General features: G+C 45.9%; 1 protein-coding gene across 10 annotated transcripts in view; it reads left to right on the top strand.

Moving 5' to 3' along the window:
* The window catches only part of KAZN (kazrin, periplakin interacting protein), an 847,756-nt gene that overhangs the window by 803,017 nt on the left and 23,235 nt on the right, over nucleotides 1-21,504 (top strand). For 9 of the 10 annotated variants that reach the window (XM_063942931.1, XM_063942929.1, XM_063942930.1 and 6 more), the window contains one exon: nucleotides 11,034-11,223. The exons of the other annotated variant lie outside the window; for it this stretch is intronic. In XM_063942931.1, the coding sequence (XP_063799001.1) occupies nucleotides 11,034-11,223 (190 nt within the window). The remainder of the gene's footprint in view (nucleotides 1-11,033; nucleotides 11,224-21,504) is intronic. 10 annotated transcript variants of the gene reach the window in all.

Consider the following 21,504-nt stretch of genomic DNA (forward strand, 5'->3'; position numbering starts at 1 on the left):
ACTCTCCCTCTGTCTCCCCAAAGGGCTAGTGGGGTCCTGTCCTCTATCAGAGCATTCCCTGTGTGTGTGCTGTGTGTCGGTACGTTGTGTCGACATGTATGAGGAGGAAAATGGTGTGGAGGCGGAGCAATTGCCTGTATTAGTGATGTCACCCCCTAGGGAGTTGACACCTGACTGGATGGTCTTATGGAAGGAATTACGTGATAGTGTCAGCACTTTATAAAAGACTGTTGACGACATGAGACAGCCGGCAAATCAGTTAATACCTGTACAGGCGTCTCAAACACCGTCAGGGGCTCTAAAGCGCCCGTTACCTCAGATGGTCGACACAGACACTGACTCCAGTGTCGACGGTGAGGAAACAAACGTATTTTCCAGTAGGGCCACACGTTACATGATCACGGCAATGAAGGAGGTTTTGAACATTTCTGATACTACAAGTACCACAAAAAAGGGTATTATGTGGGGTGTGAAAAAACTACCCGTAGTTTTTCCTGAATCAGATGAATTAAATGAGGTGTGTGATGAAGCGTGGGTTTCCCCCGATAAAAACTGCTAATTTCTAAAAAATTATTGGCATTATACCCTTTCCCGCCAGAGGTTAGGGCGCGTTGGGAAACACCCCCTAGGGTAGATAAGGCGCTCACACGCTTATCAAAACAAGTGGCGTTACCGTCTCCTGATACGGCCGCCCTTAAGGAACCAGCTGATAGGAAGCTTGAAAATATCCTAAAAAGTATATACACACATACTGGTATTATACTGCGACCAGCAATCGCCTCAGCCTGGATGTGCAGTGCTGGGGTGGCTTGGTCGGATTCCATGACTGAAAATATTGATACCCTGGACAGGGACAATATATTATTGACTATAGAGCATTTAAAGGATGCATTTCTATATTTGCGAGATGCACAGAGGGATATTTGCACTCTGGCATCAAGAGTAAGTGCGCTGTCCATTTCTGCCAGAAGAGGGTTATGGACGCGACAGTGATCAGGTGATGCGGATTCCAAACGGCATATGATAGTATTTGTCGTATAAAGGGGAGGAGTTATTTGGGGTCGGTCTATCGGACCTGGTGGCCACGGCAACGGCTGGGAAATCCACCTTTTTACCCCAGGTCACCTCTCAGCAGAAAAAGACACCGTCTTTTCAGGCTCAGTCCTTTCGTCCCCATAAGGGCAAGCGGGCAAAAGGCCACTCATATCTGCCCCGGGGCAGAGGAAGGGGAAAAAGACTGCAGCAGACAGCCTCTTCCCACGAACAGAAGCCCTCCCCCGCTTCTGCCAAGTCCTCAGCATGACGCTGGGGCCTTACAAGCGGACTCAGGCACGGTGGGGGCCCGTCTCAAGAATTTCAGCGCGCAGTGGGCTCACTCGCAAGTGGACCCCTGGATCCTGCAGGTAGTATCTCAGGGGTACAAATTGGAATTCGAGACGTCTCCCCCTCGTCGGTTCCTGAAGTCTGCTTTACCAACGTCTCCCCCCGACAGGGAGGCAGTATTGGAAGCCATTCACAAGCTGTATTCCCAGCAGGTGATACTCAAGGTACCCCTCCTACAACAGGGAAAGGGGTATTATTCCACGCTGTTTGTGGTACCGAAGCCGGACGGCTCGGTGAGACCTATTTTAAATCTGAAATCCTTGAACACTTACATACAAAGGTTCAAATTCAAGATGGAATCACTCAGAGCAGTGATAGCGAACCTGGAAGAAGGGGACTATATGGTGTCTCTGGACATCAAGGATGCTTACCTCCATGTCCCAATTTGCCCTTCTCACCAAGGGTACCTCAGGTTTGTGGTACAGAACTGTCACTATCAGTTTCAGACGCTGCCGTTTGGATTGTCCACGGCACCCCGGGTCTTTACCAAGGTAATGGCCGAAATGATGATGATTCTTCGAAGAAAAGGCGTCTTAATTATCCCTTACTTGGACGATCTCCTGATAAGGGCAAGGTCCAGAGAACAGTTAGAGGTCGGAGTAGCACTATCTCAAGTAGTACTACGACAGCACGGATGGATTCTAAATATTCCAAAATCGCAGCTGATTCCGACGACACGTCTGCTGTTCCTAGGGATGATTCTGGACACAGTACAGAAAAAGGTGTTTCTCCCGGAGGAGAAAGCCAGGGAGTTATCCGACCTAGTCAGGAACCTCCTAAATCCAGGCCAAGTGTCAGTGCATCAATGCACAAGGGTCCTGGGAAAAATGGTGGCTTCTTACGAAGCGATTCCATTCGGCAGATTCCACGCAAGAACTTTTCAGTGGGATCTGCTGGACAATTGGTCCGGATCGCATCTTCAAATGCATCAGCGGATAACCCTGTCTCCAAGGACAAGGGTGTCTCTCCTGTGGTGGTTACAGAGTGCTCATCTTCTAGAGGGCCGCAGATTCGGCATTCAGGACTAGGTCCTGGTGACCACGGATGCCAGCCTGAGAGGCTGGGGAGCAGTCACACAGGGAAAAAAAAATTTCCAGGGCTTGTGGTCAAGCATGGAAACGTCACTTCACATAAATATCCTGGAACTAAGGGCCATTTACAATGCCCTAAGTCAGGTAAGGCCTCTGCTTCAGGGTCAGCCAGTGTTGATCCAGTCGGACAACATCACGGCAGTCGCCCACGTAAACAGACAGGGCGGCACAAGAAGCAGGAGGGCAATGACGGAAGTTGCAAGGATTCTTCGCTGGGCGGAAAATCATGTGATAGCACTGTCAGCAGTGTTCATTCCGGGAGTGGACAACTGGGAAGCAGACTTCCTCAGCAGACACGACCTCCACCCGGGGGAGTGGGGACTTCACCCAGAAGTCTTCCACATGATTGTGAACCGTTGGGAAAAACCAAAGGTGGACATGATGGCGTCCCGCCTCAACAAAAAACTGGACAGATATTGCGCCAGGTCAAGGGACCCTCAGGCAATAGCTGTGGACGCTCTGGTAACACGTGGGTGTACCAGTCAGTGTATGTGTTCCCTCCTCTGCCTTTCATACCCAAGGTACTGAGAATCATAAGAAGGAGAGGAGTAAGGACTATACTCGTAGCTCCGGATTGGCCAAGAAGGACTTGGTACCCGGAACTTCAAGAGATGCTCACGGAAGACCCGTGGCCTCTACCTCTAAGAAAGGACCTGCTCCAGCAGGGACCATGTCTGTTCCAAGACTTACTGCGGCTGCGTTTGACGGCATGGCGGTAGAACGCCGGATCCTGAAGGAAAAAGGCATTCCGGATGAAGTCATCCCTACCCTGATCAAAGCCAGGAAGGATGTAACTGTGCAACATTATCACCGTATTTGGCGTAAATATGTTGCGTGGTGTGAGGCCAGGAAGGCCCCTACAGAGGAATTTCAACTGGGTCGTTTCCTGCATTTCCTGCAAACAGGACTGTCTATGGGCCTAAAATTAGGGTCCATTAAGGTTCAAATTTCGGCCCTGTCAATATTCTTCCAAAAAGAACTAGCTTCAGTTCCTGAAGTTCAGACGTTTGTCAAGGGAGTACTGCATATACAGCCTCCTTTTGTGCCTCCAGTGGCACCTTGGGATCTCAATGTAGTTTTGGGGTTCCTAAAATCACATTGGTTTGAACCACTCACCACTGTGGACTTGAAATATCTCACATGGAAAGTGGTAATGCTGTTCGCCCTGGCTTCAGCCAGGCGTGTTTCAGAATTGGCGGCTTTATCCTATAAAAGCCCTTCCCTAATTTTTCATACGGACAGGGCAGAATTGAGGACTCGTCCTCAATTTCTCCCTAAGGTGGTTTCAGCATTTCACTTAAACCAGCCTATTGTGGTGCCTGCGGCTACTAGGGACTTGGAGGATTCCAAGTTACTGGACGTAGTCAGGGCCCTGAAAATATATGTTTCCAGGACGGCTGGAGTCAGAAAATCTGACTCGCTGTTTATCCTGTATGCACCCAACAAGCTGGGTGCTCCTGCTTCTAAGCAGACTATTGCTCGTTGGATTTGTAGTACAATTCAGCTTGCACATTCTGTGGCAGGCCTGCCACAGCCAAAATCTGTAAAAGCCCATTCCACAAGGAAAGTGGGCTCATCTTGGGCGGCTGCCCGAGGGGTCTCGGCTTTACAACTTTGCCGAGCAGCTACTTGGTCAGGGGCAAACACGTTTGCTAAATTCTACAAATTTGATACCCTGGCTGAGGAGGACCTGGAGTTCTCTCATTCGGTGCTGCAGAGTCATCCGCACTCTCCCGCCCGTTTGGGAGCTTTGGTATAATCCCCATGGTCCTTTCGGAGTCCCCAGCATCCACTAGGACGTCAGAGAAAATAAGAATTTACGTACCGATAATTCTATTTCTCATAGTCCGTAGTGGATGCTGGGCGCCCATCCCAAGTGCGGATTGTCTGCAATACTTGTACATAATTATTGTTACAAAAATCGGGTTATTATTGTGTGAGCCATCTTTTCAGAGGCTCCTCTGTTATCATACTGTTAACTGGGTTCAGATCACAAGTTGTACGGTGTGATTGGTGTGGCTGGTATGAGTCTTACCCGGGATTCAAAATCCTTCCTTATTGTGTACGCTCGTCCGGGCACAGTATCCTAACTGAGGCTTGGAGGAGGGTCATAGGGGGAGGAGCCAGTGCACACCAGGTAGTCCTAAAGCTTTTACTTTTGTGCCCAGTCTCCTGCGGAGCCGCTATTCCCCATGGTCCTTTCGGAGTCCCCAGCATCCACTACGGACTATGAGAAATAGAATTATCGGTAAGTAAATTCTTATTTTTCCAGTGGGAGTGAAGTTTGCTGGACTGCAGATATCTCCAGTTCCTGGAAATAGATTTCTTAGCTTTCAATGGGACAAAAAACTAGAGAGTACCACCCAGGGCTGGCTCCAGGCATGTTCCAATAGAGCGGCCGCTCATGGCACCACCCTTAATTTGCACCGCCATATTGGAGCCTGGTTCTGTAGCCTGCAGCAGCGTACGTCTGGCCCGGCCCACCTCCATTACCAGCAGTGGCTTCCTGTGTGTTACGACGAGGGAGGGGGAGTGCTGCGGTCGGGACTATGCTAAACTGCTCTGTGCTCGCTGTGCGGCGCCAGCGCCTGACATCAGATGCCGCACTGCGCCCATAGCGCGCACTGAGTAGTTCAGATTTAGTCTGCCTGTGGCCCACAGCACTCTCCCCTCCCTCGTTGCCGGCACAGGTACTGTGTGTGGACATGTGTATCTGGCATTGGGGGCATATCTGGCACTGTGAGGACATGTGTATCTGGCACAGGGGGCATATCTGGCACTGTGTGGGCACTGGGGGCATATCTGGCACTCTCAGGACGTGTATCTGGCACTGTGTGGGGACATGTGTATCTAGCACTGGGGGCATATATGTATTTGGCACTGGGGGCATATATGTATTTGGCACTGGGGGCATATATGTATTTGGCACTGGGGACATATATGTATCTGGCACTGTGCGGGCATATATGTATCTCGCACTGTGGGGGCATCTGTCACTATACTGTAGACATTGTGTATCTGCCACTATACTGTAGACATTATGTGTATCTGCCACTATACTGTAGATATTGTGTATCTGGCACTAAACTCTAGACATTATGTGTATTTGGCACTATACTGGAGACATTTTGTGTATCTGGCACTGCTGGGGGGGCATATCATGTCTATCTGGCACTGCACTACTGGGGTCATTATGTGTATCTGGCACTATACTGGAGACATTATGTGTAAAGAACACTACTGCGGTGGTTATGTGTAAGGCTGTTAATTGTGTGCGTAGAAGGGGTGTGAAAATATATTTATAGTTTAATATGAAATTGTGAGGCCACGCCCACTTTCTCAGGAGCGTGCGCCTTCGCCGCACGCATGGGGGAAGGGGGGGCGCTTTCAATTTTTTTCCGCTCAGGGTGCTAGTAGGCCTGGAGCCGGCCCTGGTACCACCTTGCAGGAGGTACTGGGGACTTGGAGCCAGAGCAATCCACCAACAAACATATAAAACTGCATACCAGGCGTGTGGAGCTGGAGCAGGGGTCAGCTGCTGGAAGGCTGATATCTCTGGTTCTGGGCATTGTATAGAAAAGCTGCTAGTGTCCACCAAAAGAGGAGAGTCCCAGATTTTGGAGTTTATCCTCAGAACACCTTTAAGTCAGACAGAACCTAAGATATCTGGGAAGAGCAATTAACATGCTTGCACGGGGCACATTGCTTTGAAGTCGGATATCTCCAGTTCCCTAGGGACGATTTTCAAAAATCTGGTAGATGAAGGACTATTAGCAGTACCTAGAATCTCCTGTAATTCATCTAGGGGATCGAGCTTTTAGCCATGTAGTTCCAACTCTATGAAGCTAGTTTCCCCGTAAAGTTTGAGTGGCCCCCACTCTAGAATCCTTCAAAAACAGACTCAAGACTCTCCTGTTTACTCAAGAATTTCTATAATTGTCCCTTTAATATCTCAATGCTCTCTGTATTTATGGAAAGCTTTTCTGTACTTCATTGTTTCTGTACGGTATTATGTTCATTCTTTTAGGTTCCTTCAGTCCTTGGAGAAAGAACATTATTATATTATTATTATTATTATTATTATTATTATACACATTATAGCTCAGGAGAGCTTGTCCTGCTCATCCCCCTCTTCCTTATTCCTCATCATAAACCCCCCCCCAACAGCTGTACATCCTCTTCGTCATTGTATCTCCTCATCATCATTTCAACTCCTTATTCCTCATCATCAATCCTCCTCATTCATACACATCATTCCTCCTCCTCCTCCTCATTATTCCATTCCCCAGCTGCTGTGAATCATCATTATTCCTTCACATCATTGCTCCTTATCCTCATCATTCATCCTTCCACTACCCCCCTCCTTCCCCCCTACACTCCCCTTGGAGCTGCTGTGCTGCTAAAGTACCTTCCTTGCATTGGGCCACGTACACTGTGGGATACAGGGAATCCTGGAGGGGGCGGAGAGCATGGGCTGGCTGTAATAAATGTATGTAGCTGCAGCACTACGTACACTAGAGCAGGCAACAGTAGTGCTGGAACTGATGGTGAGGGGTGCTGAGTCACGGTGGATGTAGGGGTGCGGCCGGATCTCCACCCACAGGGCATATGCGCAGTGTGCTGAGCACACTCGTCTCCATACTAGTTACTGCCTTGGTCTCTCATTCCTAATGAATGGTTAGACTGTTTTCTCAGTGAAGTTGCAAGTGAATTCTTAGGATGTATTCACAGTAATGTTGCTAGTGAATGGTTAGGCTGAATTCTTTCATGTCACTAATGAATAAATAGGTTAAACTTTCTTTAGGGAATTGATGGTTAATGATATCTTTAGTTCTAGTGGACAAACAGTCTGCATTCTCAGTGATATCACTAGATTTTAGGGAAATTATAGGTTGCATTCTCTTGTATCTTATATCTGCCCTCAAAGTGGCTTCTTCTACAACACTAGCACTGTAAACTGAATGCTAGATAGTGATGATAATGTCCAACAATGGAGTTTTACAGTTCTACCAGGAACATTTTTCATTTAGTTTAGTTAAGTTCAGCTTCTGATGACATTAGAAATAAAGAAAATTCAAATGGCACAAATATAACCGAGAAATTTGCTAAGTAGCTGGTAAATAGAGCCCCAGTGGATCAACAGACACGTTTACTGAGACTGCATAAATACTATGGGGGGTAGAGTATCCTGTTAGCCCTGTTAATTTTTCAGCTAAAAAAAAACGGGCTAAATATGTCAATTTTAGCCAGATGGTGAGTATCGGGCTATCCTATTAAAGCCCTTTTTTTCATCCGAAACTTGTGCTGCTATCACCCGATAATGCATGGATTCCAGGATAACCTCCCGGTCTCATGTGTTATTGAGAGTCTGAAGGGCTGCTTATTGGGGATTATGCTTTGAGGGCATGAGGCACAAGAAGCATAATACCTAAGTGCCAACATCGGGGCTAATAGGATAGCCCCTGGCGAACCTATTAGCAGCAGTAAATTACCGCTGCTAATAGGATATTCCCTTCTGTCTAAACAAGATCCCCACGTAAAGTGTCTTGTTAAACATCCCAGTGGTAATGAAACGTTTTTCCATTTTTAAAGACTTCTCTCAAATTAAATGTAATGGTCCCTGATGGTCTGTTTTAATCTGCACCTTGGAAGCAGCGACTAGTGTAATGACATGCTACTTTTCTCACAGTGATGCTGCTGGTTTCAGTAAAGAAAAAGATTTACACATTTATATAATTGAGTTTTGTATAATTTTATGTACTTTCTATGGCTTCTGTTAGATTATTTTTAAAGCCACTGTATACTAGACATTGATGACCATTTTCTCTAACAGTATGTTTACAATAGCTGCATTCTGACATCGGAATGCACAGATTATGCATGTTATAACTACACAGTAGATTTGTAATAGTGCCGTAAACTGTTGTGCCATGATGGCACCATTTCCTTTGCACTCTGGAGAGAGATCACCATGCCTGCTTTGCTGTTTGTGTTGCATGCAGAAGAAACTGATGACCTGCACAAGATGCTATATGTTCCATTGTGAATAAGTACCTTTAGCAATTTGGCCATACTATAATGCTTTTACATATATTATGTAATAACCAGTGGCACCAACTGCCAGTGAGTCCCCGCTGGCGATGTTTGGCAGCGATTGGAGTGGCAGTTGGTGTTGATCGCCTATTTGAATATTGAACTGTGCTGCAGTCCCACCTGTGCCTCCACTAATAATAATTTATTTGATTACTTTGTAAACTATACACAAAGCGTTATCAAAGATGAGACTCCACCGCAGTCTTTATTGCAATGATTTTATGTTTATATAAAGGATTTCTGGAGAGCCACGAAGAAGTATATGAGATCCATTGCATTAAACTGTGTGCATGATTTCTAGAAGATTTATCATTTCTGTGAAATATACAATTCTGTCATCCTTAAGATCCAAGGCAAATTGGCCACACAGGCTTAGTGTCGGACTGGAGCATGATGGGCTTATCGGTTGAGTGCAGTGGTAGGGGCCCATGCTTAGTAGTGGAGCATTTCACATAGAGTGTAAAATCTGGACTATATATATATATATATATATATATATATATATATATATATATATATATATATATATATATTATATATATATATATATATATATATATATATATATATATATATATATATATATACAGGTTGAGTATCCCATATCCAAATATTCCGAAATACGGAATATTCCAAAATACGGACTTTTTTGAGTGAGAGTGAGATAGTGAAACCTTTGTTTTTTGATGGCTCAGTGTACACAAACTTTGTTTAATACTCAAAGTTATTAAAAATATTGTATTAAATGACCTTCAGGCTGTGTGTATAAGGTGTATATGAAACATAAATGAATTGTGTGACTGTACACACACTTTGTTTAATGCAAAAAGTTATTAAAAATATTGGCCAAAATGACCTCCAGGCTGTGTGTATAAGGTGTATATGTAACATAAATGCATTCTGTGCTTAGATTTAGGTCCCATCACCATATCATCTCATTATGGTATGCAATTATTCCAAAATACGCAAAAATCCCATATCCAAAATTCCTCTGGTCCCAAGCATTTTGGATAAGGGATACTCCACCTGTATATATATATAGGGTGAACCAAAAGTAGATGGACAGTAGATGGAATAGGGTTTGTGAAAGGGATGGACAGCAGTTTGAGCGCCTGTGCTGATATAATTTTTTAGTGCTTTTGTATTCGTAAATATGATTGTATATGTAATCTCAAAATAAATGTGATCATTTACTGTCCACCTACTTTTGAATCACGCTGTCTATAAAATACTGCTAGTGCATGCATTATAATGTATCAGAGTAATAACAGCAATGCACTGTAGTGAATACGCTATAGTCATGTGCCGTATAATGTATCATTTAAATGCACAGTCTAAAACCAGATCCCTAGAGGAGTGGGTGGGCCTTCAGGCAGTGGAGCCCACCGGTTGTTTCCTCTGTATCCCTTTGAGCCACTCCTACCCTGCACGGGCTATAAAACTAAAATATTGATACAAAATAAACATATATCTTGTACCAGTCACAAATATCTGTAAAAGATTCCACAGCAAGCCAAGTGCTAACTACTGTATGGGGTCCTCTGTGTGAGTACCAGTTTTCTTAGCCCCAGGGTTGGACTGGTCCACAGGGGTACAGAGGAAACCCCCGGTGGGTCCCACTGCATGGCCCCCTATCTTCCTCCTCTAGAGATCAAGTTCCAGACCGTGCATTTGAATTATACATTATACATACTATACTTGCAAGTTGATATATTTATCAAGAGGACCAGACAATGAAATCTCTAATGGTTACCAAGCCACTCTGGCAGCTGGCCACACCACCTCTGGAGACTGGCAACATCCCTAAACATGCCCCAGTCCGACACTGCTTAGCCCAGTCCTGATTTTTAACACTTGAATATAGCATGTTCCCTTATTAGTGAGAAGAGGATCTACTGCTTTGCTGTATTTTACAACCTAAAGAAAGCAAGTGGAAGCAATTATGTACTCTAAAAAACTATCAGGAGAGCTATAATCATAGGCAAAATGCTACATTCATTGTTAATACGTATGTAACAACAATTCCTCAGACAACTGTGTTTGTGAATATCACATGTAATAGCAGGCCTGAGCAGTCTCTTCCTACCCAGCTTTTGTGGAATGCCAAGATGTCAGAGCAGGCTGGTAGTTCCACACAAGCTGGAACACCACAAACTGCCTAGCTGTTATATAAAGCAACCTGAATGTCAGTGTGAGTGTTCTTTTTAGTGACTTTTACTTAGTGTTTGATGGCTTTTTGTTTAAATCGGGTAAGTTCTTCTAGGTATGGAGGCAAAAATACAGATTGTAGTTAGTTTGTTGGCCAACATAATTGTGTGTAATACAGTTTTTCTCAAATAATCAACAAAAATGTTTCCCTGTAGTTTCTGTCCTAATTTATTTTTTTTTATTTTTTTTTCCCTCCTCTTCATTTTATTTTTCATTAGTATTTGGGCATTATATTTAGATATTTCCTCTTGTTTGTAGGCCAAGCAGTCCTTAGCAACCCTAACTAAAGATGTACCGAAGCGTCATTCACTGGCTATGCCGGGCGAAACAGTCTTAAATGGAAACCAAGAGTGGGTAATGCATGCGGATCTCCCGCTTACCGCAGCCATACGCCAGAGCCAGCAAACGCTTTACCATGCACACCCTCAGCATGCCGCAGATCGGCAAGGTTTGTTTCCAAGTGTTGACCTTGTACATTCTAAAGATAAATCCAGTTGCATCATGCAGACTATAAATATCTTTTTTTTTATGAAGAATGTAAGATGATTTTTGTCTAATTATGTGCTGCAGAGTAGTGCCAAGTTCTCAGAGGAAGCGTCTCCCAGTGGATGTGTGCGCTGTCAGATTACTAAAAAAACATTCAGATGTATTAAAAAAAAAAATCTGCATATGAATTCAAATTATTGGTGTTTGTCTTAATCTTATTCTAAAGCCACTTTCAAGAAAGGGTGTAAATTGGATAGAATTATTCACCCTGCTAACTGAATAGCATGGCCCTTCCCTTGGATCCTTTTTCATTTGTGCTGGTGTTGGACCGTGAGGAAATTGTGCCTCTACAAACTAGCACCCAAATTTTAGATCAAAACTATATGCAGTGTAATATTGGAACCACCTTCCGTCATGTTTTTGGAGGTTTTTTTTCTCAACAAATATTAGTAAAGGCATCAAACCAGTACACAAAGTAATGTCAAAAACACTGAAGAAAATGCAACATTCATAAGCACAGGAGAAAATAAACAGAGTATAATCACAATTGTACTATGCATAGAGGGTCATTACTTATAAAGCTACACAAAATCTGGAAATAGAAATAAGAATGGGATTCTTAAAAAAAGCTAATTTTAAAGAACAAAGGGGGGATTAGATTAGGAGAGGGGAGGATAAAAATTCTCAAACAACGCACAGCAGCAATTTTTTAATTGAAAGCAGTCATAGGAGGGGAGGGTGCTGTGATTTCCAAGTTCCAGGTGACCACAGTCAAAATATGATAAAATCATTTATTGACATGATTGGTGATGTCTGTAAGGAATAGTGACCATAAGAAATATTTGAAGTTGAAAGAGTTTGGTGTACTCATTAAGGAAACAATAAGAGTATGCACTGTATCTTAGACCCGTCATGTCATTTTACATTTCATCCCAACTATATAATTAAATTTCAGTATCTTTTGTTTGTCACTACAGCACTGACATTTTGCCCATTTGGTTGATGAGCTTAATGACATCCCATTGCTCCACTGTGTTCCGCTCTACAGGGTGATTCAAAAGCCGCAGTACATCCCTTTGTTTCAAAAACTGTGCAGGAAATGGGAAAACTGAATACTCCAGTAAGGTATGGGTGAGGTGGGCTATCTTTTAGGGTATGTACCGAACATGGGCGCCATCTTGAAATCGGCCATCTTGAATCTGTCAGTTTTTTCAAATGGGAAGGGGGTGTGTAACATGTCAAACATCATCAGAATTTGCTGAAAAGTTTATTGCTGCAAACATATTTGAAATAGCAGTTATGGTTCAAAAGTTACAACACTTTTTTTTAGTTGGAATTACAGGCTGAACTGTTCTCCATAAAGGACAGTCATTTAATGTGTTTAACATGTTGTCCCTCTTGGTCAACACAAATTCGAAGGCGCTGGATCCAATCGTCTTGCACTCGCAGAGGGATTTCCAAAGAAATGCTAGCCCACGCTTCTTCAATGCATTTCTGTAAATGATGTCTGTTTCTTATTTTCTCTAACGTCCTTGAGGATGCTGGGACTCCGTAAGGACCATGGGGAATAGACGGGCTCCGCAGGAGATAGGGCACTTTAAGAAAGCTTTGGACTCTGGGTGTGCACTGGCTCCTCCCTCTATGCCCCTCCTCCAGACCTCAGTTTTACACTGTGCCCAGAGCAAGATGGGTGCACTGCAGAGAGCTCTCCAGAGTTCTCTGCCTAGAAGCATTTTTGTTTGTTTTTTCTATCTTTTACTACTTTTTCACAGGGAGCACTGCTGGCAACAGGCTCCCTGCATCGAGGGACTGAGGAGAGAGGAGCAGACCTTCTTGTCAAAGATAGGCTCTGCTTCCTCGGCTACTGGACACCATTAGCTCCAGAGGGGGTGAACGCAGGTTCTTACTGGGCGTCCACCCCCGGAGCTGTGCCGCCGTTCTCCTCACAGTGCTAGAAGTACAGAAGACAGAAGTCGTCAGGCGGCAGAAGCCTTCAGCTTCACTGAGGTAACGCACAGCACTGCAGCTGTGCGTCATTGCTCCCATACACCTCACATACTCCGGTCACTGTAAGGGTGCAGGGTGCGGGGGGGGGGGGGGCGCTCTGGGCAGCAATATAAACCTCTGCATGGCAAAAAGACTATATACATGTACGGGTGGGCTCTGTACATGTATATAAAAGAGCACCCGCCATATTTTACTAAGTTTGAGTGGGACAGAAGCCCGCCGCTGAGGGGGCGGGGCTTCTCCCTCAGCACTCACCAGCGCCATTTTCTCTCCACAGCACTGCTGAGAGGAAGCTCCCCGGACTCTCCCCTGCTTACACACGGTGAAAGGGTGCTTAAAAGAGAGGGGGGGGCACATAATTGGTGGTTTACATATTATACAGCGCTGCTGGGGGAAAACATTTTGTGTTGGTTATTGCGCTGGGGTGTGTGCTGGCATACTCTCTCTCTGTCTCTCCAAAGGGCCTTGACAGGGATACTGTCTTCAGGAAATGGGTTCCCGGTGTGTGTGTGAAGTGGGTCGGTACGCGTGTGTCAACATGTTTGACGAGGAAGGCTCGCTTAATGTGGAGGGGTAGTGCTTGAATGTCAGGTCGCCGTCCGCAACGCCAACACCGGAATGGGTGGATATGCTCAATGTCTTGAATGTAAATGTCAATCTATTGCATAAAAGATTAGACTAGGCAGAAGCTAGGGATCAGTCAGGTAGCCAGTCCATGCCTGTCCCTGGGGCGCCAGGTCCTTCGGGGTCTCAGAAGCGCATCATATCCCAGATCGATGACACAGATACCGACACAGATACTGACACTAGTGTCGACTATGAAGATGCAAAATTACAGCCGAAGGTGGCTAAGGGTATACGGTACATGATTATTGCCATTAAAGAGGTTTTGCATATTACTGGGGAACTTCCTGTCCCTGACACGAGGGTTCACATGTATAAAGGGAAAAAGCCTGAAGTCACTTTTCCATCCTCATTTGAATTAAGTGACTTGTGCGAAAAGGCTTGGGAATCTCCGGATAGGAGACCACAAGTTCCCAAAAGGATTCTCAGGGCGTATCCTTTTCCACAAACTGATAGGATACGCTGGGAATCTTTGCCAAAAGTTGACAAGGCGCTGACACGTTTGTCCAAAAAGGTGGCACTGCCTTCTCAGGATACGGCTTCCCTCAAGGAACCTGCTGATCGCAGGCAGGAAATTACCTTAAAGCACATTTACAATCATTCCGGTACTATTGCTCGACCGGCTATGGCGTCGGCCTGGGTTTGTAGTGCGGTTGTGGCTAGGGCATATTCCTTATCTACGGAAATTGACACCTTAGATAGGGACGCCATTCAAATGACCATAGAGCATATCAGAGATGCTGCCTTGTATATGAGGGACGCTCAGAGAGACATTTGTTTATTAAGCTCCAGAATAAATGCTATGTTTTTTTCTGCTAGGCGGCTCTTGTGGACCCGACAGTGGACGGGAGATGCCGATTCAAAGCGGCATATGGAGTCCTTGCCTTACAAAGGGGGGGAGTTGTTTGGAGACGGCCTCTCGGATCTTGTCGCTACGGCTTGTAAGTCAAATTTCTTACCTTATGTTCCCCCGCAGCATACAAAAAAGGCACCTCGTTATCAAATGCAGTCCTTTCGTTCCAATAAAAACAAGAAGGTACGTGGATCATCCTTTGTTGCCAGAGGGAAAGGCAGGGGAAAAAAGCTGCACACAGCTAGTTCCCAAGAGCAGAAGTCCTCCCCTGCGTCTGCAAAGTCCACCGCATGACGCTGGGGCTTTCCGAGGGGAGGCAGATCTGGTGGGGGCTCGTCTTCGGTTTTTCAGCCACGTCTGGGTTCACTCGCAGGTGGATCCCTGGGCATTAGAGATTGTTTCTCAGGGATACAGGCTTGAATTCGAAGACTTGCCTCCTCGCCGGTTTTTCAAATCGGCTCTGCCGGCTTCCCCGTCAGAGAGGGAGCTAGTGTTGGCAGCAATCCAAAAATTGTATATTCAACAGGTGATTGTCACAGTTCCTCATCTCCAGCAAGGACAGGGATATTACTCAACCCTGTTTGTGGTCCCGAAACCGGACGGTTCGGTCAGACCCATTTTAAACCTGAAATCTCTGAACCTGTACTTGAAGAGGTTCAAGTTCAAAATGGAATCACTCAGGGCGGTCATCGCCAGCCTGGTGGGGTAGGGGGGATTGGATGGTGTCCCTGGACATAAAGGATGCTTACCTTCATGTTCCGATATTCCCCCAGCATCAGGCGTTCCTGAGATTTGCAGTGCAGGACTGTCACTACCAATTTCAGACGTTGCCGTTTGGGCTTTCCACGGCCGCGAGAATTTTCACCAAGGTAATGGCGGAAATGATGGTGCTTCTGCGCAGGCAGAGGGTCACAATTATCCCATACTTGGACGATCTCCTCATAAAGGCGAGATCTCGGGAGAGGTTGCTGGACAGCGTGTCTCTGTCCATGAAGACGTTGCAGATACACGGCTGGATTCTCAATATACCGAAGTCCCAGCTAGTCCCTACAACGCGTCTGACCTTTTTGGGGCTGATTCTAGACACAGACCAGAAAAAGGTTTTTCTTCCGATCGAAAAGGTTCAGGAACTCATAGCCATGGTCAGGAACCTATTAAAACCAAAAAAGGTTTCAGTGCATCATTGCACGCGGGTCCTGGGGAAGATGGTGGCTTCCTACGAGGCCATCCCTTTCGGCGGGTTCCATGCGAGGACTTTTCAATGGGACCTCTTGGACAAGTGGTCCGGGTCCCATTTACAAATGCATCAAAGGATCACCCTGTCTCCCAGGACCAGGGTATCTCTCCTGTGGTGGCTGAACAGTGCTCACCTACTAGAAGGTCGCAGGTTCGGCATTCAGGACTGGGTCCTGGTGACCACGGACGCAAGCCTCCGAGGCTGGGGAGCAGTGACACTGGGAAGAAATTTCCAAGGTCTCTCGTCAAGCCTAGAGTCTTGTATCCACATCAACGTCCTGGAGTTGAGGGCCATATACAACGCCCTGCGTCAAGCGGAGGAATTGCTTCGGAGAAAACCGGTTCTGATTCAGTCAGACAATGTCACAGCAGTGGCTCATATAAACCGCCAAGGTGGAACAAGGAGCAGAATGGCCATGGCAGAAGCGACCAGGATTCTACGCTGGGCGGAAGGCCATGTAAGCGTGCTGTCAGCGGTGTTCATCCCGGGGGTGGACAACTGGGAGGCGGACTTCCTCAGCAGGCACAACCTGCATCCGGGAGAGTGGGGATTTCATCAAGAAGTCTTCGCACAGATCACGGATCGTTGGGGACTGCCTCAAATCGACATGATGGCATCCTGTCTCCACAAAAAGCTAAAGCGGTATTGCGCCAGGTCAAGGGACCCTCAGGCGGTAGCGGTAGACGCTCTGGTGACACCTTGGGTGTTCAGATCGGTCTATGTGTTTCCTCCTCTTCCTCTCATACCCAAGGTGTTGAGAATAATACGAAGAAGCAGGGTCAGAACAATACTCATTGTTCCGAATTGGCCACGGAGGACTTGGTATCCGGAGCTGCAAGAGTTGCTCGCAGGGGATCCGTGGCCTCTTCCTCTAAGGCAGGACCTGTTGCGGCAGGGGCCCTGTCTGTTCCAAGACTAACCGCGGCTGTGTTTGACGGCATGGCGGTTGAACGCCGGATCCTAGCGGAAAAAGGGATTCCGGAGGAAGTAATTCCTACCATGATCAAGGCTAGGAAAGACGTGACGTTAAAACATTTTCACCGTATATGGCGGAAATATGTTTCTTGGTGTGAGACCAGAACTGCTCCTACGGAGGAGTTGCATTTGGGCCGTCTACTTCACTTCCTTCAAACAGGAGTGACTTTGGGCCTAAAATTAGGTCCAGATTTCAGCCTTATCCATTTTCTTTCAAAGAGAATTGGCCTTGATTCCTGTTGTACAGACCTTTGTGAAGGGAGTGCTGCATATTCAGCCTCCCTTTGTGCCTTCGGTGGCGCCTTGGGATCTTAACGTGGTGTTAAGTTTCCTCAAGTCACCTTGGTTTGAACCACTCAAAACTGCGGAGTTGAAATACCTCACGTGGAAAGTGGTCATGTATTTGGTATTCGCTTCGGCAAGACGTGTTTCCGAATTGGCGGCTTTATCACATAAAAGCCCATACTTGTTTTTACACGTGGATAGGGCAGAGTTGAGGACTCGCCCTCACTTTCTGCCAAAAGTGGTCTCATCTTTTCATGTGAACCAACCTATTGTCGTGCCTGTGGCTACACGGGACTTGGAGGATTCCGAGTCCCTGAATGTAGTCAGGGCTTTGGAGATTTATGTGACCAGAACGGCTAGAATCAGGAAGACTGAATCTTTGTTCGCTCTGTATGCGGCCAACAAGGTTGGCGCTCCTGCTTCAAAGCAGACTATTGCTCACTGGATCTGTAACACGATTCAGCAGGCGCATTCTACGGCAGGATTGCCGTTACCGATATCGGTTAAGGCCCACTCCACTAGGAAAGTGGGCTCTTCTTGGGCGGCTGCCCGAGGGGTCTCGGCATTACAGTTGTGCCGAGCAGCTACTTGGTCGGGGACAAACACCTTTGCAAAGTTCTATAAGTTTTATACCCTGGCTGAGGAGGACCTCCTGTTTGCTCAATCGGTGCTGCAGAGTCATCCGCACTCTCCCGCCCGTTTGGGAGCTTTGGTATAATCCCCATGGTCCTTACGGATTCCCAGCATCCTCAAGGACGTTAGAGAAAATAAGATTTTACTTACCGGTAAATCTATTTCTCGTAGTCCGTAGAGGATGCTGTGCGCCGGTCCCAAGTGCAGACTTCTTCTGCAAGACTTGTATATAGTTATTGCTGACATAAGGGTTATGTTATAGTTTTTTGGTGGAACCGTGGCTATGTTGTTGTTCATACTGTTAACTGGGTAAGTTTATCACAAGTTATACGGTGTGATTGGTGTGGCTGGTATGAATCTCGCCCTTAGATTTACAAAAATCCTTCCTCGTACTGTCCATCTCCTCTGGGCACAGTTTCTCTAACTGAGGTCTGGAGGAGGGGCATAGAGGGAGGAGCCAGTAGACACCCAGAGTCCAAAGCTTTCTTAAAGTGCCCTATCTCCTGCGGAGCCCGTCTATTCCCCATGGTCCTTACGGAGTCCCAGCATCCTCTACGGACTACGAGAAATAGATTTACCGGTAAGTAAAATCTTATTTTCTCTGCATACACGAGTTGCTTTAAATTACCCCACAGATAAAAGTCAAGTGGTGTGAGGTCAGGTGATCTGGGTGGCCATTCTGCAGCTATGACATGGAAACTTTGTTGTCCAGAACACAAAATGACCTCAATTCTCTCCACTTTTGTCAAAGCCATCTTCAGTTACCTGCAACAATAAAAGTGTTGTAACTTTTGAAGCATAACTGCTATTTCAAATCTGTTTGCAGCAATAAACTTTTCAGCAAATTCTGATGTTGTTTGACATGTTACAAGTTTTAAAAAAAAACGGACTTAGATTAAAGATGGGCGATTTCAAGATGGCGGCCATGTTTGGTACATACCCTAAAAGATAGCACTCCTCACCCATACATTACTGGAGTATTTAGTTTTCCTATTTCCTGCATAGTTTTTGAAACAAAGGGGTGTATTGCAACTTCTAAATCACCCTGTACAATTCTGGTCCTCATATTAGTAGATGCTGAAAAAAACAAATCCTGTTTGCACCAGAAAGTTACTCATCCAGGCAGGAGGAGTTTGAAAGTACGCAAGTTTAATTAAATGTTTTTAATGCAGGTGACTGGGTACTGCTGTGGCCAATCTGATTGCTTTTAAACTCTTTGGTTAGTACAGATGTGTTCTCCCTCATCATTGCTGCAGTCAAACAGCCCTTCTACTCGCACCTAGTAGTGATTGCATTTTCGCTCTGTGCTGGCTGAATTGCACAGAAGCCGGTGGCTCTCATGCTCCCTGTGTGCTGCAATTCATTACATCTGTAGCTTCCAAATCCCTTGGTCCTAGTTTTATGCCTAAAATGAGTAACAATTGTATTTAAAACACCCAGAACACATTGAGCAGGAGCCCTGACTTTTGGGTTTACCCCTCTCTCTGATCTGCTTAGCTGTTTATTACCCATTTCTGCAGCAGCGTACATAGGGTTTCCACAGGGAAACATCAGGGTGTAGAGATGGATCTGGATCAAGGCACCATCAGATTAAAGCTTTAGCTGTCCCAGGATGCATTGGGACTGTGAGCTCAGTTTTGTAGTTGGTGCCTGCAGTAGCAGGTCACTAAACAATAGAGCTGCGCAGGCAGCCCTGAAAGCTTTTGTTTTTACAAGAGAATTATTTTTCCTCATGAGCTGGCAGCACTGTAAGTCAGGGTAACTTCAGCGCTGCAACTCCATCACCTCCCAAGCGGCCCCATATACTCCCGCTGGCTTTCCCAGGTACTTGTGGTGGGGACGTCCGCGATCGTAGCCACAGTCGTGGAATGCTCCCAGGGTTCACGCAGCTGCTACCGGGAGGCAGGTAAGAGGGTCTCCTAGGGGACCCGCCATTAAATTGCGTTCTGACCGTGGTCTGGGGAGACAGACCGCGGCGCTGAAGTGGACACTGTCACTGAGCAGGGACCCCACTAGACTACCAGGTTATAAGGGCACAGGTTTAGGTGTATTAACACCTAGTTTAATAAGACCCTGCGGTATCTGGAGTTGAAGACCAGCATAGGGAGGCGGTGCTTGACCTGTAGCCCCTCCGCCCAGCTCTGGGTGACATCTACATCATATTTTTCGCCTTTGAGCTGCCTCACTCTCCTACTTCCCTCACAGGAGACACAGGGCAGCCATCTTACAGCATAGCAGTAGCTGGTCTCCGGGATTGCTGGACAATGTCTCCCTGTGAAAACGCCTGAACAGGACTGCTTTTTACAAACACTTGAGTATCCTACCTGTCTCATAAGACAGTGTTAGTTGAGAATAGTGTTACCTGCAGATAATTTTGTATGAGTTGTCTGCTATATCCTCCAGTCTCTGGGCTGTGCTGTGATATAGGAGTCCATTGCAGTATTAATGTGATATAATCCCGGAATTGTGAGTGACTGAGTGCCTCTACCTGCTGTTTGGTTTCACTTTCAAGTGTATCTCAGATATCACACCCTATTATTCTATACCCTGGGCTGAGGTGCATTTAGTTTAGGATATAAGTGTTACAGGTTTTATCTATATGCATATATAGGTATATTTATCTGTCACAGTCACATTGTACACTGTACTGCTTGCATTAGGTATTCTGTACTGTTTATATTGCATTTATCGTACTGTAAAAGTCAAGTTGTTTCCATTATCATAATGTCTAACAGAAAGGGCTGCAAACAAGCTGAAGCCCCTGTATTAATGTCATGCAGTGTGCGCTCAGTCAGGTTGGCTGAGGGGGACATATTACGTGACGGTACTATTTGTTATATGTCTACCAGTCAGTCTGCTGCTCCTTCCCCTGTTCAGATGCCACCATGGGCAGCATTTTCGTCATTACTGGGTACTCGGGTAGAGCGCCTTGCGCCACCTATGGGTACGTCTGTGGCACTACATCCTCAAATTGTCCCTATGGTGAACCCGCCATGGGCGGAATATTTGTCTAATCAATTGCAACAGTTTAATCAGTTGCTGGCTAGACAAACTGCTTACAGAGGACTCACACGTGTCTCTAATCCCTCTGGGTGGGCTACTTCTTCCTCGCAATCCACAATCCTCTGTTGTTTCATCTGAAGAGGAGGGGGAGTGTATTATTCTCTCTGACACAGACTCCTGTGTTACAGATGAGAATTATTCCATGTCCATAGATGTCCCTGGTGAATGCTATTAAGCATATCCCCCAACTCTCTGAGGAGGAGGATTCCACTACAGTGACTAAAAATACTGACAATTTTAAAAAGCAGAAGGTGGGTAAAACTGAACTCCCCCATTCTTATCATTTATTGGACAACAGCCGGGAACCCTGGACTACCCCAGGCAAAAACTTCCCTGTTTTCAGAAGGGTTTTAGCTTGTTATCCTCAGAGCTGTGTAACAGATGGGAAAATCCACTGCTAGTGGATTCTCATGTAGCCTGCCTCATGGTATCATCCACTCTGCCAGTTACTACAGTCACTTCTATGATTAACATAATAAAAGGTGCCTGAAATCTATATACTCCCTTACAGGAGCTGTTCATAGACCCACTATAGCTGCCTCTTGGGCTGCAAAGGCCATTGAAGC

The sequence above is a fragment of the Pseudophryne corroboree genome, chromosome 10 (assembly GCF_028390025.1).
Source record: "Pseudophryne corroboree isolate aPseCor3 chromosome 10, aPseCor3.hap2, whole genome shotgun sequence".
Lineage (NCBI taxonomy): Eukaryota > Metazoa > Chordata > Amphibia > Anura > Myobatrachidae > Pseudophryne > Pseudophryne corroboree.